Source organism: Bactrocera tryoni, chromosome 1, assembly GCF_016617805.1.
Source record: "Bactrocera tryoni isolate S06 chromosome 1, CSIRO_BtryS06_freeze2, whole genome shotgun sequence".
In the NCBI taxonomy this organism is placed as follows: Eukaryota; Metazoa; Arthropoda; class Insecta; order Diptera; family Tephritidae; genus Bactrocera; species Bactrocera tryoni.
The window spans coordinates 71,919,162-71,939,057 of NC_052499.1; the positions used below are offsets into that span (position 1 = coordinate 71,919,162).

General features: G+C 33.3%; 3 protein-coding genes across 6 annotated transcripts; 1 reads left to right on the forward strand and 2 right to left on the reverse strand.

Moving 5' to 3' along the window:
* The first annotated feature begins 101 nt into the window (after window positions 1-101).
* LOC120768510 (26S proteasome non-ATPase regulatory subunit 6) lies at window positions 102-1,438 on the forward strand. The gene has a single exon (XM_040095240.1). The coding sequence runs from the start codon at window positions 183-185 to the stop codon at window positions 1,350-1,352; it is 1,170 nt and encodes a 389-aa protein (XP_039951174.1). The 5' UTR covers window positions 102-182; the 3' UTR covers window positions 1,353-1,438.
* A 14-nt stretch (window positions 1,439-1,452) lies between these two features.
* On the reverse strand, window positions 1,453-3,136 carry LOC120768519. Of its 3 annotated transcripts, none has more exons than XM_040095252.1 (2): window positions 2,860-3,136; window positions 1,453-2,416 (listed from the first exon to the last, which is right to left on the reverse strand). In XM_040095252.1, the coding sequence occupies exons 1-2, from the start codon at window positions 2,867-2,869 to the stop codon at window positions 1,683-1,685; spliced, it is 744 nt and encodes a 247-aa protein (XP_039951186.1). In that variant the 5' UTR covers window positions 2,870-3,136; the 3' UTR covers window positions 1,453-1,682. The 3 variants fall into 3 exon arrangements, with proteins under 3 accessions (XP_039951186.1, XP_039951201.1, XP_039951192.1); XM_040095267.1 differs by lacking the exon at window positions 2,860-3,136 and adding an exon at window positions 2,482-2,672; XM_040095258.1 differs by lacking the exon at window positions 2,860-3,136 and adding an exon at window positions 2,702-2,828 and having other exon boundaries at window positions 1,454-2,416.
* Window positions 3,137-3,866: 730 nt separating this feature from the next.
* On the reverse strand, window positions 3,867-18,416 carry LOC120768497 (broad-complex core protein isoforms 1/2/3/4/5-like). 2 transcript variants are annotated; one of them, XM_040095223.1, is made up of 3 exons: window positions 17,694-18,416; window positions 8,709-9,596; window positions 3,867-5,678 (listed from the first exon to the last, which is right to left on the reverse strand). In XM_040095223.1, the coding sequence occupies exons 1-3, from the start codon at window positions 17,896-17,898 to the stop codon at window positions 4,303-4,305; spliced, it is 2,469 nt and encodes an 822-aa protein (XP_039951157.1). In that variant the 5' UTR covers window positions 17,899-18,416; the 3' UTR covers window positions 3,867-4,302. The 2 variants fall into 2 exon arrangements, with proteins under 2 accessions (XP_039951157.1, XP_039951163.1); XM_040095229.1 differs by lacking the exon at window positions 17,694-18,416 and adding an exon at window positions 16,892-17,044 and having other exon boundaries at window positions 3,868-5,678.
* Between the last annotated feature and the right edge of the window lie 1,480 nt (window positions 18,417-19,896).

Below are 19,896 nucleotides of genomic sequence, written 5' to 3' on the forward strand. Positions count from 1 at the left end.
AAATGTGCGATATTCCCAAAATGATTTATATATCAATGTGACGTGAACGCTTCCATGCAACCGCAACCAACTTCCCTGTGCATGACTTTGCGGCTTGAATAACAAAAAAATATTTTTAGTGTGATATTGGCAAGTTGATTTGTGAATTGAGGTTTCTGTCTTTTAATTATTGCTAAGCAAAAATGCCTGTCGAAAACTTGGAAGAAGAAGGTTTGGAAAAGAACCCTAAACTCGAATTAGCTCAATATAAGTTTCTATTGTCTTTACCGGAGCATAAACAAGATGCTGCCTTAAAAGCAAAATTACTAGAAGCAGTTCGCGCTGACAACATGGCTCCTTGGTATGAACATATTTGTTTGGAACTTAATTGGCCAGTTGACAAAGATCTACTTGCTCGTATGCGTGAACAAAACCGTCTAGAATTAACTAAATTGGATGACGCTATAGAAGATGCCGAAAAGAATTTGGGTGAAATGGAGGTACGAGAAGCAAATTTGAAGAAATCTGAATATTTGTGCCGAATTGGTGACAAAACTGCTGCCGAAACTGCCTTCCGTAAAACATATGAAAAAACGGTTTCACTTGGACATCGTTTAGATATAATATTTCACCTTATCCGTCTTGGTCTATTTTACTTGGATCATGATTTAATTACACGCAACATTGATAAGGCAAAGTATCTTATTGAAGAAGGTGGCGATTGGGATCGCCGTAATCGGTTGAAAGTATATCAAGGAATATACTCTGTCGCAGTGCGTGATTTTAAAGCAGCTGCTAATTTCTTTTTGGATACCGTAAGCACATTCACCTCCTACGAACTGATGGATTATCCAACTTTTGTTCGCTACACTGTATATGTAGCAATGATTTCTTTACCACGTAATGAATTGCGTGACAAAGTTGTCAAAGGCGCTGAAATTCAGGAGGTACTTCATGGCCTACCGGATGTAAAAGAATATCTCTTTGCTCTATACAACTGTCATTATGCCGAATTCTTCAAACACTTGGCTGATGTAGAATTAGTATTACGTAGTGACTACCTAGCAAACCCGCACTATCGCTATTATGTACGCGAAATGCGCATCCTAGCATACACGCAACTGCTTGAGTCCTATCGTTCGTTAACATTGCAATACATGGCTGAGGCATTCGGAGTAGATGTTGACTATATAGACCAAGAACTGTCACGATTTATTGCTGCTGGACGACTGCATGCAAAGGTGGACCGTGTCGGCGGTATCGTCGAAACCAATCGCCCCGACAACAAAAACTGGCAATATCAGGCCACAATTAAACAAGGTGATCTGTTACTGAACCGTATTCAGAAACTGAGTCGCGTAATTAATATTTAAAGTTGAAATCTATTGTAACATTTATAGTAAACGTATTTGTATAATTGGAAATGAGAAATAAAAACAAATCGTTTCCCCAAAATGTATTTTATTAGAAAAAGTTTTTAAAAACGTGTAACTTAATATTGTATATTGTCATAAAATGGTATTAAATTATCAAAAAATAGGTAGATAAAAATTCTTTGGATTTGGCTGTTGTACATTGAGTGTAACAAATACGAGTATTTTTAAACTTCAGTGCAATCTTCCCAAATATTGCGAAAATTGTTGAAATGGAAGTGCCTGTTTGCTTTTATCTTAAAAAATAGTTTTGACCTTGGTATATCTTTTTCAGGAATCTCCAATTTCGTTTTTGCACTTCCACGTTGCACCGTTATAGCTGCTGTCACGACTATTTATTTCTTTTTCAAAATCATTTGGTATGGTAGTCGTCGTAGATTGTCGAAAACCACAGTCCAATGGTCTAGATGAGTCTACATGTTCATCTATTATAGGTTGATTGTGTATGTTTGGAGTTATACGTGAAGGTGAGATCGTGCCCCTGTCTTTTGTAAAATCCACAACACCAGGAGTATGGTGCTGCGTCTGTTGCTCTAAACATTCGTTATGAAAGCTCTGCAGACTAGCGCTACCGTGCCCACTCATAGCCGCTGCTGTAGCTGCTGCATTGAGTAAACTGGTACCATGAGTAGCTAGTGCTGTAAAATTGCTTAAGTTATTTAAATTGTTGGTGTTGTTCCCATTAGTGCTTTGACGCCTAATGTTTGTGCTAAGGTTTAGCAATGCATTCATCATTACTTTATTTCGTTGATAATCTTTGCGTAAATGCTGGCGTATTTCAGTATGACAATGTTCGTTGTTCGTTACAATTATCTCGCCAGTGTCAGTGGTGGTGACACGTGCCTTACAATTGAATTTTCGTGATAAATTACACTGCCAATACTTCTTATCCTTGCGCACGTATTGGATGCCAAATGTATGACCGTCATGTACCAGAAGAGGCTTTCCACGTTGACTCAGCATAAACTCCAATTTGCCATGAAACCAGTGCTCACCAGGAGCAACTATATCATAAATAAAAATTAGCAATTAAAGACGTTTAAAATTTAAAATTTGTATACTTATGTACTTTTCGTTTGTTATTTCACTAATTGAACGTGTATATGTATGCATGAAAATGTATTCTTGTTAAGCTAGCAAATATGATGATTTCGTTAAAATGATGTGAAATTTGATCATTCCATGGACAAACACATGGTTAACTCTCGAAAATGATTGTTTTATGTATGTATGTATATATGTATATGGGTTACACCATCATAAATGTCCAAATTATGAGTTTGGTTCACCTATTACAGTTAATTTGCTCGGAACTTGCGTATGTAAGTAGATATAACGGCTCCCGAAACATGCAATACGACGTGTGATGTGTGGACGAATTTACTCCATGTGGGTATTAAAATATTGCAATGTGAGTTTAAATACGGATATGTAAACACAACCATACCTCCAAACATATACCTGCGTAGACCGGGAACATACCACTAAACTTTTTTAAAATTTTTTTAGGATTTCAGTTTTTTTTTGAAGCACAAGTAAACTATAACACATTACCACATTATAACTATAGTTTTTAATTTGTTACTTTTAGTGAAAAGCGGCCGATTTAATTGTTTCTATACGTATTACGTAATAACGCGACTAAACTTAAATTAAAAAAAAATAAAAGAAAACACTAATTTCAATTATATAGGGGTTTCACATATGTAGTCTCATAAGGTTATAAGTTATAACGATCCGAAAACATAGCGTTCAGAGTTGTATTTGCGTAAACTTATTTTAGTATGCAATCCAACAACAAAAATTTATGATTTTATGATTTTACGATGCTTTATGACACGTTGTGAGTACCCCAATAGTATAAATTAAATTAATTTAAAACTTGTTTCTAAACAGAAAAATTCGATGTCTGCAGTTAACGCAACTAAAATTAACTTCAGTTGAAAAAAACTTTAAATGAGATGTAGGCCAAATTCGTTAATAGTAACATTTTCGAAGTACTTTTGCGGCTCTCAGAAGCATTTTGTATAAAATCGCGTATACTTTGCCTTAAAAATCTCTGGCTCGAAACCGGATTTATGCAAAGTTGTTCAGAATGATCCGTAGAATATTTCACGCATATTCAATTCTGGGCTCCTTTAAAATCATCCCAGACAAGACAACAGTAACATAACCTTTAAATTCATTAACTTTAAATTTTGTAAACTTCATAATTTAAACTTATTTAAACCGACTGTTATGAGTTAAATAACTATATCTAATAAAATATTATTGTAAACACAAAACCGATTTCAATAGATGCAATGAATAATTACTCCGTTTCTTAATGGGGTGAAAATTGCAGCTAACTCAATTTAACCTACACACATACATACATACATATGTATATCATAAAATATGAATTTAAAAATCTATAGACTTTTAAGTAAGAAATAGTTCTATAATTTAAGTATGTATGTTTATTAAGTATCAGTATTACTACCGTAATAGCCGTAATTTACAACGAATTCCTTTCCGACTTGACTGAATACTTTCACTTACCAATTTCGCATCTTTGGCTTTACACTGACATTGTTATTGTAGTGCCGAAAGATGGAGGAATATTGCCGGGTTGACATCCCTTGGCCAGATAAAAATTCCGGTTCCGGTTACTTAGACCCGACTGTCGTGGGAACGTGTTTTTTCATGTTATATCCTTTACTCACCGTTCTCTCTCATACTATTTACAACAATTGCAAACATTTTTTTACTTAAACTAACAAATTTTTAATTTATCCATTGGCTTGTATGTATGTAATAATTATAATAAAGGGAAGGAGTTGGACTGTGCGTTTCGAACGCAATCCGCTGAGTAATATTAGCGTTTTCTGCTAGCGCAATTTTTTAACAGTTACATATCTTCCATTTTAAAACTATGTCCTTCCCCTGGTGATATCGTTATGGAGTCGATGACATGCGCTTGATGTTGTGATTCAGTCGCTCCATCTGTTGAATGCGATGAGACGGCGGTGTTTGAATTTATTTCAGATGGTGATAGGGTGGTCCCATGGCTCAGCATATGTTGATGTTGTTCACTGAGATGCGCAGAATGAGATTGCGTCTCAGACGCACAGATCGCCTCGTCGCTGAGATTCGTTTGCCCTGGTGATTTGAGCGCACTACCACTGGGAACCGAGGCTGGTGTTGTTGTTATTGGGGAGCTAAGCGAATTAGCACCACCGCTACCATGCTGTGACTGATTACTCTGATTCGATGGACTTTGCAGATGCAGCGGTGGGGGCGGCGGCAGCGGCGGCGATTGCATCAGTGGTGTTATTTCCAAATGGGGTTCGTGTTGTTGGTGATGTTGATGATGCGACAAATGCGACATGTGTGGCAATTGTGAATGGTGATGATGGTGCATGGCATTCGATGCATTCGCGCTATGCAATATATTCTGTATAACGCTGTTCGAATGCAAATTTTGCGATCCGCCGGCACTGCCCACGCCACCGTTTCCTGAGCCACCAATTGTATGATGCTGGTGATGTTGATGATGATGTACGTTGCCGGCCATGCTGCCATTGTCAGGCGCCGAGTGATGTGACATTAGTAGACTAGTTGCCGATGGAGTAGAGTGCCCGTGTAGATGTGTGTTGCCCATCAAGCCCGCCGACATTGGTGGTGGTGACGATGAACCACCCACTGCATGCAATTGATGTTGCTGATGTTGCAGCTGTTGTTGCTGATGGTGCAGCTGCAATTGTTGCGCTGGGGAATTATGCATAGAATTATGCTGTTGATACATCGCCGTACCAATGGCACCGCTTCCTGTTGTATGATGTAGTCGTACGCCAGTGGTGGTACTCACATTTGCCGCTGAATTACTACCGCCTGGCAACAATACACCGGCCATATTAATGGAGTTCAAATTTATTGCGGACGTATTAGAGGTTGCTACAGAAGATGATTGTTGTGCATTGACATCGATGGGAAAACCTACTCCATTCCCACTACCGGTTGCATTACTGTTTCCTCCTCCATTGTTACCCAAGCCACTACCAGCACCACTTCCGCGCATATGTGGCGGATGATTATGAACACCAGTTGCGGATATGACGCGCCCTTGATGGGTTATGCAGCGCGCTCTGCACATGCTTATGCGATAGGACTTGCAGAGCCAATACGTTTTCATACCTTGTTGTGTGGCTACGGTGTTGTTGCGATTAAAGACGCAGCTACCGTGCAACAGTGACGTCGATGAGAGCATCACCACATTGCTGCTGTCTACAGCAAGTACATGCATACATATGTACCATTTGTTGCGGATCCCGAGGTAAAGTTACGAATATGGTCAATGTTGTTGCCGCCCAAGTTGTTTGCACACAAGCAGAGCGCATTCGGCGAATCGGCAAAGTCAATGGCCAAAGATAAAGTAAATACGTAATATGTTAATATCATTCGGATATATAATCATATTACATAAAAAAATATTTGTAGTAATATGAGGAAACTGAACGTGAAATTGTTTTTGCTTTACGGCATAAATATTGGATTAAGTCGTTTGTGCTTTTAAAGGATTCAAAGTGAATTATTTACAGAAAACAGCGTTTAAGCAGTCAAAATATCAAAAGTGTAAGTATTTACATATAAAATAAATCAGTAAATTTAGCTAAAGAAGATAGTGCGAGGTGTCTGAATGTGCGGTGCATATGTACATACATATGTATATAGGTAAACATATGTCGGTATGTATGTACAAAGTTAAAGTTGTAAGTATATGCATAATATGTACAGCGTTGTTTTGGGTATATAATATTTATTTTCAATATTTAATGTTCAAAAGTCTAGATATTGCATAGTTTTAACTGCGCTAAACTTTATTTAATTGAAGAAATTAAATGAACAATTATGATTCAAATACAATGAAAATGTTACCAAATTACAGGCAGAAGGTAGAAACTATAATGTAAAAGAGCTGAAAAACAAAGAAAAACGCTTGAGTCCGAAGCTATAAACCTCATCACAAATACAAAATATTCCTTACAGTTTACAGCTACGTATATGCTATAGTGACCCTATCTCTCTTCGCAGACTGCACCATTGCCTTAGATAATAACACATGCTAAATTTCGTGAAGATATTAAATCAAATCGATATCGGCCGTTCTAACGGTTCGCATCCAAACGAACACGTTAAAAACCTTCACGCACAATTTAGGTTACTTTATAAGGAAGAAATATATTTTATGAAGTTCTTAGTGATCTAGTGATCCAATCTGAACACTTTGTTTGGAGGTTTAACGTTGTCTTAGACATTGTCAAATTTCGTGAAGATATCTTGTTCAATAAAAAGGTATTCCATAGAAGAACTCGATTTTGATCGGTTAGCTTGTATGTTGTCCGATATCGTGGTTCGGATAAAAGAGCAGTTTCTTGGGGAGAAAAGTAGGAGTGCAACAATTTCGACAAAATATCCTCATCTCTTTAATTATTTTTCTATCCTCGGTAAAAGTGACATCCATCCTCAAATTTCTAAATTTCGGTCGATATACTATGAGCAGTGGCTTTTGAAATGTTTACCATCGAGTATTTTACCCGTCAGTCATTTGATCAAGACTACTATATATGAGATAATTAAGTCTAATAAAAGCTTGTGTTTCCCTGATTTACAGAAATTGTACGTTTCAGTCGATAACTATAACGGATTTTGCTGTTACACTAAATCCACGGAGAATTAGCTACAGCTGCAGAACTTAGTATTCAAATCATAAATAGTGGGTGCGAATATTCTCACAAACCCCCAGTAAGTTTATAAATTTTTGTATATGACTTAGATCATATAAAAATTTTAGAAATGCACTGCGACCATCTAGTATGCCTTCACCTATTATCATATAACTACATTTAACCCAATTGCACTTATGTTCTTTCTCACAGAATTCATTACCCCGACAGTCTGACTTCCTTTTGCGATTTCAGGGTAATCGAGGAGTATTGTATATGACTTAGCACAGAGAATATGAATGAAGAGTTTACTTCTACTTTAAGTGCAACGTTTTTTTAAGTTTTCATTCTATGTCATCTAAATTTAGTTACCTCTAAAGAATTCCAGAATAATAGTTATAAGTAAATGTGCTGAATGAAGTTAAAAGGTGTTTTACTTTATCCGCCACCAATAAAGCGAAATTTCTAAAAGCTTATTGCCTATAGCTGGCTCATTGTTTGCTATGTACAATAGGTTATACAGTATAATTAATGATATACAACATACATGTAAATTATATTATTACATAGATCACTTGATCATTTTTAGGAAGTCGCTCACCGATAAATTGATTAGACATTTATCTAAATAAGGTTGCAGTATGTATATAATGTATATGCATATGCCTGATGCGAAATAAAAACTTTTAAGGAAAGAATTCAGCTGATTCTCAAAAAATCGATATTGATATCCAAAGGATTTTTACAAAGCAGAATCGAAAGTTACGTATGTAAACAAAAAAGATTTATCTAAGTTGGAATTCTCAAAGATCCAACAGCTATATTAATAATCACAGCATATTTGTATACATTTCCGATATTAATAAGATACGGTTACGTAATTCGTAAGAAAATAAGGTTGTTTATAAGCTTGTGCCAATTTTGTGTTGTTTCGGCATTCTCTCATAAATTTCGTGATCAAAATTCGATAAGTTAAAAAACAAAAGAAATACCTACACGATTTTGTAAATTCTGCGTTTTTCGAGAATCAGTCAATTATGTATGTTGTTCATTGAAAATGTCCCAAAGGGTAGCTAAAAATTTAGGCTTAAAATAATCGGGATCATTACAGTATTGACTTTGAAACAGAAGTAACATAATTAAATTAAGGAAGATAACAAACTGTTTATTGATCTTTGAGGTTTTAAAAATAGTCCACTTTCATCATAGGTAGAAGAACCTCGATAGGAATTTGGTTACAGAATTATGGGATACAGCGGAGGTTAAGTTGACTAAAAACTGAATATTTGGCCTATTTCAATTAGTACGTTGATAAATATTACTATTTACACAAATAAATACTATTTTAATGTTAGTACAGTTACAATCGTATATAAGGCATGCAAATAAAACAAAGCTTAAAAAGCCAATGCAACATAAAAATAAAAGCAACAAATAAGATTGGATGAACCATAACTACATAACAATAAAATATGTTAGTTTAGAATTTTCTAGCAGTGTATGGCAATGTGAAAATATGGCGATAATAGTAGGAATGCGTACAAAAAAATTAATACTTTGGAACGAAAAAACAATAACATTCGATACATACTTGGTGGAATATCAACATGATTTGCGAAGTTCTTTGAATAGTCACTGGGAATATGCAAATCATTTGGATACTCTGGGCCACTACTGCCACCACCAGGCGTGTTGCCACCACAAGCACCGCCAACGCCGCTTGCACCGCCAGCACTGCTATTTTTGTATAAATTATAATCAAACCCAAAGGCAGCGGGATTGAAGGTGCCTCTAAAAGCCGCTGCTGCCGCCGCAGCTGATGAGTTAGTGGCCAAATGTGGAAGAGATGGTAGGAAATAATCGGATTCAGCATCCGCATCGGCACTGTCACTATGATCGGTATTGTGATCGGCTGAAGCTATCGAGCGACGGAATTGTTTACGCGAGTAAATTGAAAGGGCTTCATTATTTACATCTGCATGTCGTTTAAGACTTGAAGCCGCATGATAATTCGGATGCAACGGTAAATTACTCTCCGGTGAGCTTTTGAAATTTTGCTGATTAGCATTAGCTGTTGATTCCGCAAAGCTCATGGGTGATGGTGACGATGCGGGTGAATGAGATTTCACCGAAATGGGATTGGACACTTTCACACTTGATAGCCCATCAGAACCATTCGCATCATCATTTCCACTGACCGCACGGTTTAAACTTGTTTTTGCTGCGATCCCACTACTATTATTATCAGCGTCTACGCATGCGTTGCTCGCTTCATCGGCATTGTGTGTTTGACTGGCAGATTTATCCGTCGTTGTATTAGCTGCTGTTGAGGAAGCATTTGTGGCAAGACCCTTGATTTGTAGCAATTGACCAATTTTCATGAACGACTGTAATTCCGTGTGCTTGACATTCACCACACCCTGATACATGAATTCCAGTAGTTCGCACATAATGTTGAAGGTGACATCTTTTAGTATAACTAAAAAGAAATATGAAAGAAAAATATTTGCTTTAGAAGATGGCGAAAAAATATGGTATGAAATATGATAAGAAAAGGGGAGAAATGGGGTTGGGTTGTTTCCTTATGCCAAGGTGAAATTACTAATTTAAAAAAAAAAAGATTAAAAACGGTGACCTCGACTGCACCGAAGCTATAATACCTTTCACAGGTGCAATTCTTGTGGTAGCTATATGTATAACTATATGAGCCCCCGTTGACATTGCTCCGAACACTTCGGATACAATTTATACTTTTCATTTCAAATTGCAATCTCAGTGTAACTTTTTCAACACCTCCAACAAATTTCAAACAAAGAATTTTTACACTCTATTTAATATAAGTAGTATTAAATACTATCTATTAGGTGCACCATAGATGCATAGATAATAAGCATGAACGCATAAATGCTTCGGACTGTTGTCATAAGCCTTCGAAAGTACAGTTAAATATCGTGCGTTTGCATATGTACATTTTAGAAATCAAAAAGGCGAGCAACGATTACAGTATACATACATATGTACATACATTTTATGGATTAATTCAGATGCTTATACAAACGTTTACTGTTTCTCGTATGAGTATTCATGATTTCATAACTGTAAAAATGAAAGAGGTCAAATATACTGAGAAGATGTTATCAGCATATGAAATGTATAAATACTAAATCAATACATAAAATTTTTCGATAAGAGCTAAAATCTTAAAAACAACGCTCCGATGTACGAATGTATGTATGCATTTATATATGTAGATAGATAGTATATTTGTTGGTAGTACATGTATCCCACAACAACTGCAGCAGCCGTTTTCATTACGATGGAAATAACCGATGTCGCTGCTGTGATTGAGACAGCTAAGCCAACCAACCAGCGCCAACATCTACTTAAAAACAATATTATCTCTTGTTCTCAATAATCACGAAATAACCGCACACTTCTACCCTACTCGACCTCCAACCCAACTAACCAGCCATACATTCGAACGCTGATGATCCACTTGGCGCAGTCATATCTATGAGCGTATAAGCGCTTGTGAGTATGTATGAGTGTACGAAACGAAAATCCTCCGCCTTTAGTACCCAGTCTATAAGTAATATCAACCGACTACAAAACGGAGATATTTCTCTTTTAATATAGTATATGTATGTTTAGGCATATGAATATATGAACAGGTCAACTTTTTTATTTATTTGCTCGAAAATTGTTTTTTTTTTTTATGACTGTGTAAAAGTCCATGCATGACTCGAGCGTGTCTAAATTTTTTGAAGCATCTCTAGCACGATACAGACCAAATACTTACGAGTCACACACATGCTTGCTAGTATGTAGTATGTATGCAGATGTGAACAATAATATGCCTAATATTATAACGCCGGCAAGCTTCGTCCGCTCATGGGGAGGATCGCTGATCAGCCCAGCTTATTCTCTGATGACACAAATATTTTATAGAACATAATGTTAGTTCCGCATTTCATCTCAGACATCAGAGTGCTGATATTAAGTTGTGTTGTTCGCTTGTGTTAGTAAAGCGTAGCTTTTACTAATGTGCATATGTATGTATGTATAAAGAGAAGTGTATGCATCGACATACATACATATATACATATATAAATGTGATTATATATATTTACAATAAGAAAATAAGCGATTTGTGACACACATATGTATGTACATATGTTGTTATGTACCCAACTTATGTCTGTCAGCGATTGGGCAGTTGCGAAGCGTCTTCCAATAATCCATATTTGTTATGATAAACTTTGATTAAAGTTCATTGAAAATGCGATAAATCCTCGTAGATAATCGCATGTTGTACGGACTAATGATCCAAAGTTGGAATTTTTCATAAATGTTGGCTTTTTAAAATCATTGAATGTTAAGAATATGAACACATGTAGAGACAAATACCAAATAGGTTCTATTATTGCGAGCTTATACTTTGTACCCAATATATATACGTATGTATGTGCACCTATATGTCTCTATTTATGGTCATTATGCATTTGTATTATTCTTAATTTATTTATGCATACACACATACAAATGTATGTGAATATATCTGACATAAATTCAACAAAAACTTTGAAATATAAATATATTCGACTGATAGCATGAAACAGCGACAGAAAAATCTAATAACTAATACTAAAACTATAGATAAATGTTTTTAACTTGATAAGCGTTTTTGAATCATTAACAACATTTTTTAATTATATGGAATTTTGTTATTAGGCATTTCTTGATTGTAGCACTTTCCACAATTCTTATTTTTAACAAAAAAAGTGGTTTTGGTGGTATTATTATCAAAACTCTTATTCTTTTGATGATTTCTTGACCAATATGTGTATGAAGGTAGGTAAAAATTTCAAATCGATCGGTTCAAAAATTTTCATCACAGACTCTGAAAACAAAGTTTTCGAGAAAAAAGCTAATATTAAATCTTCAGAAAGTTTCCAGAGCATTTTAAATCAAAATTTTAGACTCAAGGAGTCTAGACGTTTAACTAAACTTTCAAAAGGACTACGATTTCTAATATTCAAAATGAAAAAAGTTTACCAGAACGCGGACGAACGAGTTAACCAAACGACTGCCATTAAAAATAAACCTGCATATCTTACCTACTACTATCTGGTTTTTACTCGGAATGTTTATACCAAATTTTTTCATATTTGTGGAATCCTTTGAGTTAAACATTTTGCTTGGCACAAATAACATTTCCGCCAAATAATTTATCACAGACTTCACATAGATTACCACGACTATAATTCAACGATTAACTTAGCCCACAATCAATGATTTTTATCTGTAGAAAAAGCGGCTTATGCATTTAAATTCATTATTGATGTTGTCTGAACCGGCTTGAATCCAGTTTTTCAAGATTTGAACTCCACGAAGAACATAAAAAATAATATTACAAATATACAAAAATTTAATTCTAATTAAAAAAGTATTACATAGTTATAGTTATCCTTAAAATTATAAATTTTAAGACTACTAAGACCGTAGAGGGCGTTACCTTATTTTTATGTAATTTCAGCATTCATAATAGGCACGACCAATAGAAAATCGTTCAGGTATTTTCTCCTGATTACGATAAAAATTTATCGAATCAGAAGAGGGCAATGCTTTGGTAATGATATAGCAAGGTGTACACATATGTTACATATCTGCATATGATTTATTGTAGTCATTTCCTTGTGGCAGAAGAAAAAAAATTATAATTTGTTATCTCGACCATTCAAGCAGATAAATTCGAGTTGTACAACACTGTAGAAAATTAAGTACCCAATCTGCTTTCATTTAAAAATTTGAAGCAAGTGTGTATGTGAAAACATTTACAAAAGTAAATACACTCAAATGTGTAAAGTGAATCTTACTACTTTTATATAGCCAAAGTAGCAACGACCTCATAAAATTTTGAGTGAAGCAAAAAAACAGATCGATAGTAGGGATCGATGCAGAGGCTTTATTATATTTTCTATCCTTTTGATATTATCACAGCAAACTTTTTAAGACATATATTGAACACATATTTAGGTTTCCTGACCAATCCATGTACACACCGTACTTCTCATAAGCCTCATACGTAAGAAAGGGATGAACGATCACACGTATACATGGTTTTCGGTTACATTTATCAATTCGACCTTAAGAAACTCGTAGAAATTATAACGGATCTTTCTGTTTTCTGGGTTAACCAGATATTTAACCGATCGCTGTTAACATTTCGAGAAATTTGATAACTACCAACCCAGCAGGAAAAAATTCAATTCATATCCAGCGCATTACATTTGGCAAATAAAATTTATTTGAAAATAATGCTTATTAAAAACCCTTTTTATACCCTGACCAGGTTATACTGGTTATAAGTTTTCCAAGAAGTTTGGAACACCAAAAATGAGTGGTCTGTATCGATTAGAAATTTTGCACACTTACTTTTTTTCCTAGGAAGCTGAACATTTGTCGGAATCGCCGATATCGGACCACTAGAGCATATAGCCCAAAATGATTGTTGAAAATCAAGTTCTTAAAAGGAAAACTTTTTGACCTTTCGAAAGAAAAAACTGGTTCTAATACAACTCAAATAGAAAACGGACCAGTATTTTTGATAAATTAAATAAATTCTGACTAACCTCAAAGCGACCAACCATTTTAAATTGCAGAAGGTTATGCTACCATTTTTGGAAACTCGCTTGATGATAACCAATCGCAGAACTTTTTTTGCTTTTGAATTCCGCTTGAAATTCGTTTAAAGGTGAAGTGTGGACCATTTTCTTTTAATTTATATTATTACTATTTTGGGATTAACTTTAATGGTTCTTAAAACTCTGCAGCAAGTTAAATTTAAAGAGGCAGTCAAACTAAAATTTTAGAAATTAATTTTCGGAAAGTTATTTTTACTAATATTTTATTAATTTTTAATTAAAGTGAAATTGTAAGAATAAAAAATCTGGGAGTGGGTTAGAAGAAAATATGGTCGTTCTAGAAGAAACTTCGAAAGAGATTTATTCACATTTTGCTATGACATCTTCAGCAATCAATTACACAAGAAATGAAAATACTTTATAACCGCTTTTCAGAAGGCCACATAGAAAGTCGAAAAGTCACTATCTTGTATACATTGTATGTATATCATACGTATTTTCTAAATCAAAATGGGTATTTTCCTTTCGTTCTTACGACAGTCGGGTCTAAGTAACCGGATCGGAACTAGATTTTTATCCGGTCAAAGGCTATCAACGCAACACCATTCCTCGAAATTACTTCAGTAATGTCCCTACAACAACTACGACAACAACAAAAGTTTGGCCTCTGCTCCGACATATAGTACAGTAAAAAGTATATACATATGTATGTATATTTCAAAATGGACGCCTCTCGACAGAGAGAGATAAATCCACTAATGCATATTTGCTATAAAAAGTTGAGAGAGTCTTTCCGTTGCAATTAATAAAAACCATTAATTTTAAATAGTGTTACTTAAATAATTGTACATACATACTATGTATTTTTGCATATAAAATCTTTTTTTTTTCTGCTGCGACAATAAGCACGTGATTATTAAGTTTTTGAGATATGTACTACTTATGTCGATACAAATGTGTAAAGGAATTTCACGTTGGCCTTGCTACATAATCGTTTATCTGGTAGAATATAGTGATGAATGTTTAATACAAATGTATGACAATGCTGATCTAATCACCGTTAGCAGACGGTCATTGAATGCATATCGTCAGCGGATACAATGTAAACACACAAACCAGGCCTATTAAGCACAGTTTACCAACTAGCCAACCGGGCAAATGGCAAGTTAATATCAGTATATGAAGCCATAAATGATTGTTGGACGCGATAATAAGATAAAACAGTTTTTATATATAGTTTTTATTTCATTTTTCCTTTAATATGTTATGTTTTTGTGGCGATTTATGAAGTGCTCCCGTTCTGTTGATGTTGTTGTTTTTTTGTTTTATTTCCTAATATTTTGTTATTTATGGGTAATATTAATATTCTTTATCTTTGAAATACGAGAGTGCAGTAACAATAATTCGAAGGAGGCGAAAATACAAAACACTCCTAATAGTAGCACCTTTGCTACTACTTGAAAGATAAAACAATTTTTATTGCTTTTCGATCTGATAAAGCAAACGGGTAGCGTAGCGATATGATATCCAATTCGTACTTGTAAATAACATTTACGCACATCAAGTACTCAGACATATACATATGTATGTATGTGTTTGTCTGAATATTTTAGTATTTATAGTAGCAATAATGTGAGCCTGATGGCACCAACAAGTTGCCCGTTTTATTTGCAGTTGCCACCGTTAGATTATACATAAAAGGCGGAAATATTAAAAAGTAATAATCTTTATGGAATATTATTTAAAATATTTGAAATATCTGGTAATTTTTTTATTAAACTGCCAGGATATATTTTAAATATATTTTTAAGAAAATATTTGTACAAATTTATAATCTCATCCTATAAATGGAAATATTTCTAAGGGACCATCCTCCGACACATTAACTTTAAATATTTAATCTGCCCGTAAAAAATCAAATTAAGAGCAATCATTCACGCTTGATTCAAATCAAACAAAAGTTCTGAGATTAATTTTTTTTATATAATTTTTATTTTAAGTTAAAATTTTATTTTTGCGCCCTAAAATTACATAATTAAATATTTAAATGTGACTATTTGAATACAATAAGATCCAATGCACAAATTTTAGATTAATTATGCTTTCTAAAGATTAAAGATCTAGATTAAAAGTCGATTAAGCTATTTCCCTATTATAAAAGAATGACGGCTACATTATGTAACAGTATTACTATTTCAGCTAATAACTAATCCAAGTAATAATTTATTTTAATAATTCTAATGTATATTATAAAATCGACAGTACTATTTTCCCAATAATTTCACAAGTGATCGAATGTCCTTATTGTCTAAATTCCAGTACTCCATAATCTTTATTTATGTGTTGGTGTTACTTATCCATTATAAATGTCTGTCGATATTATTGCACTGGATTTATTGGTGAAAATCATTGGATTTATTAAGGTAGCAAAATATGCATTGATACCATAAAGCTAACGGTGTATAAAAGTATAAATTGCCTTTTTACAACTACTATCCGCAATATCAGTTTTATCAAGGTGGGAAGCTACATATGTATGTGCATGTGTACATACCTACGTTCATGGACTCATTTATGGCGTAGATACAGGTTTTTCGCCTATAACTAAACAGCTCAATAAGTTAAGTAAATTAAGTATGTCTATACGTTTAAGGGTGATATATTTGGAATATTTATCTAGCGCATACTGTTCACGAGAGTTATTTTAAAAAATTTATTACCAAAGTTGATTTATATCATAGCTGCTTATGACATAAGCAAGAATGGCTACTGTTGTAAAATGTGAACAATTGTCGTTGTGATCGCTGATAAAAAATGGTAAAATAAAACTAAAAAAAATCACAATCAATCGAAATTGTGGCATATACATTGTACATACTTAATATTATTTTAAACGTCGTAGCGAGAGAACATCTTATTTATATTTAATGAAAATTTAAGTGCAAAAAAGTTATTATTATTATATACATTTTTTTATTAGTTAAGAAAATTTAATTTCAGAATTTTAATTTATGCACAGGTTTTGTATAAAATTCTGAGAAACTCAGTACTACAGGGTTTTTCGATGCCATAAAAATTTTGATTTTAAATTTGATGAGCTTAAATCTGAAGTATTTTATTTAACCGTTACCTCTCTCGATAAGAAAACCAGGATAACGTACTTGGCATCAAACTGCTGTATAATAGTCAACAATGTAGGAGACTCAAAGATCTGATCCATTATATCTCCCATTTCGATTCAATTGATCTCCTTTTTATTTTTGTAAAATACTCGTATTTTCCATTGTACTTCAACGCCATTGTTTTGTGTCAGCAAGTTTAGTTATTGTCATTTTAAAAATAAGACAGATTCTAAGTACTTAACACTGAATAATATTGAAAAAAAATTATACATATAAAAATGTCGATATACATAGGAGCTTTTTTATGCACTAGCAAGTACTACATTTCGTTAATAATACCTCACTTGAAATAAGGTAATCGTAAGATATGCAAACCTGACATTAGATATATAGCAAGTATGTAACTACATAAATGTATCAAACCATATTAACCAGAAAAACGCTTCATTGAAACTGCTGAGAATTTAAAAGCGCTTCATGCATAAACAATTTTTGTGTACTAATTGTACATATAGTTCAATAAGAAAGCCATTTTTCTGCCGATAGAGGACATTAGATACCTAGTTCGACTTTTGAGCAATGACACCAATGAATAAATTTGAATGCATTCAAAATATAGTTTTGTAAGTTGTCGCGTTTAGTAAACTATATACATATATAAATATAGTATGTACAAACATTCAAATTATATCATAACAATAGCTCTTTGACATGTACTGCATTAAATATATTTATAATTTGTACTCAATGCAAAACATGGATTATATACTTATTGCATGATACCTTAATAAATTATTATAGTTTACTTACTTATTGGATGCTTGCAGGGATTGGTTATGAAAATTTCTTGAAAATATGGACTGCAAATTGCAAGTACAATTTTGTGCGCATGCAACAATTTTCCATCACAAGCTAATGTAACATCAACCAAATCTCCACGATCATATAAATTCTGAAATCCACTGGCTATATTATCCTGGAAATTCTTCCAGCACAGTTTAAACTCGTCATCCATTACTGAAGTTCCTAACCACAATAGTAGTGGTTGGAAAAATAATTAATTTATATCGATTTTTTCTCAGATGACAATGGCGGTTCTTATTTGCTCCCGTCTAAGGTAAAAATTGTTTTCATAAACTTTTAGCACATTTGCACCAATCAGGAGGCAAACCGTGATCCTGGTGTTATTTGTTAATTTCTATTTTAAAGTATTTTGCACTTATCGTTTATTTTTTACAATTTCACTTTATTGACATTTACAAGAAAACGTCAAACACGGATGATGTGAATTGTCTAGATACAAGATACAAAAGAGGAGATACTCAGATATGAATGCAAAACAAGAATCGCGGAATAATAACAAAACAAAAAACCGACTTGCAGTACTACACTTGGTTATCGTACATTAGTATACTCTTGTTATAAAACAAATTATTATTTATTTATTCACAGCACTTCAGAATTCGCCGCTTTCATAGACTATTATTAATATAAATAAATATTACTTTCATCAGCGAGAGCTTTCTCAAAACTAACCTGAAACCGATGAATGAATGGGATTTTCATTTCAAACCAAAGAACGTACAAGGTGAAAAGAAACTGGGGAAAACAAATTTAGGGTTGCAATCTAACATTTTAAGTAAGGTAGTTGATGTTATTCTAATATATAGTACGATACACTTTCAACCCTGGGACAATTGAATATAAAAGACGCATATGTATATAATGTTTATTAAATAATTAAATCAATTTTATTGCTTATGTATAAAATGTAAAATACCAATAAATACGTTAAACCAAAAAAATTTCAATAAACACAAATTATTACAATCAAATCAGAAAGTGTTCAAACAATGTTATATCTGGTATTTTAGTATTCAAGGAGATATCTAATGTCTTGATTTGTCTATGTATATCACATAAAATGACGAATACTATATATATTTTCTGCTATTACTATTATATACTTCGTATGGTAAAGCAGTTAAAAGATATAAATTTAAATAACTTGTCAATACGTACAATTGTCATTTTTGCCAAAGAATGTTTCCAATTTTAGGTGTAAATTCTTTGAAAAGGCATAATCATCTTCACCTTTATATGGAGTTGTGTTCTTTTTTCAAGAAAAACTGTAAGATTACGAAAAAATATATAAATCAGGAAATATTTTTTAACAATGTTTACATAGTCATATAGCCTTTTGTAGGGTGAATATAAATGAACTACCAAATCTTATCATTTGGGGTTTAATTTTCTTTATTTTGTCTATATGTAATAGAACTTTGTTATCAAATTGGTTCTTAGCATTCAGTTTATCATTAACTGTCGTGAGTGATTGGAAACCTATCAAATTCTTTTGCTTTTAATATGGGTGGTTGTTGCAGTAAGTTTGGCAAATTTTTAATATGTTAAAAATTTAAATTTGTGTACATTTATTTACATTTTTAGGTACGAGGAAATCCGTTGACTTACCAACGGTACCACCCGCTACTGGTAAACCTAATTCAAGGGATTACCCAGCTACCGGGGTTATTACAACTGGAAATCTCGGCACAAATATCGGTAGCACAAATTTGGCGTTAGAGGAAGATTAAAAGAATTGTGCTATAAGCTTGAAAGATATTGTTTAAATTTAAGCCTTTATATAAGTATGTAGCTAAATCTAAATTTAATATGTACATAAATAGTACATTAAATAAATTATGTTATGTTCGAACATAAGTGTGATTTTCCAAATGTTCATATTGGTTTATATATTTTATCAAATACTGTTATGGGTTTTATATATACATAATGCATATATGATAATATGGTTGACTCACAGTCATTAAGTTATGTGCACATATGTATATAGCTAGGTATAACACGTGTAGAGGTAGTGGCATTTGTAAAACTAAAAAATTTATATTAAACGCAAAAATAAATAAAAATTCCAATATGCTTACTAATTAATACATTTTTGGAACATAAATAAGTAATTTATGTAATGGTTGGAAATGGCATACAATTATTT

Bases quoted from the DNA above. Each gene is read 5' to 3' on its own strand.
- LOC120768497 (XM_040095223.1), bottom strand. From the start codon at position 17,898: ATGGATGACGAGTTTAAACTGTGCTGGAAGAATTTCCAGGATAATATA. The intron at 9,597-17,693 runs GTAAGTAAACTA...ATTTCTTTTTAG, and splicing joins TCCCTGCAAGCATCCAATAA to TTATACTAAAAGATGTCACC. The intron at 5,679-8,708 runs GTATGTATCGAA...TACTTGCTGTAG, and splicing joins TCATGTTGATATTCCACCAA to ACAGCAGCAATGTGGTGATG.
- LOC120768510 (XM_040095240.1), top strand. From the start codon at position 183: ATGCCTGTCGAAAACTTGGAAGAAGAAGGTTTGGAAAAGAACCCTAAA.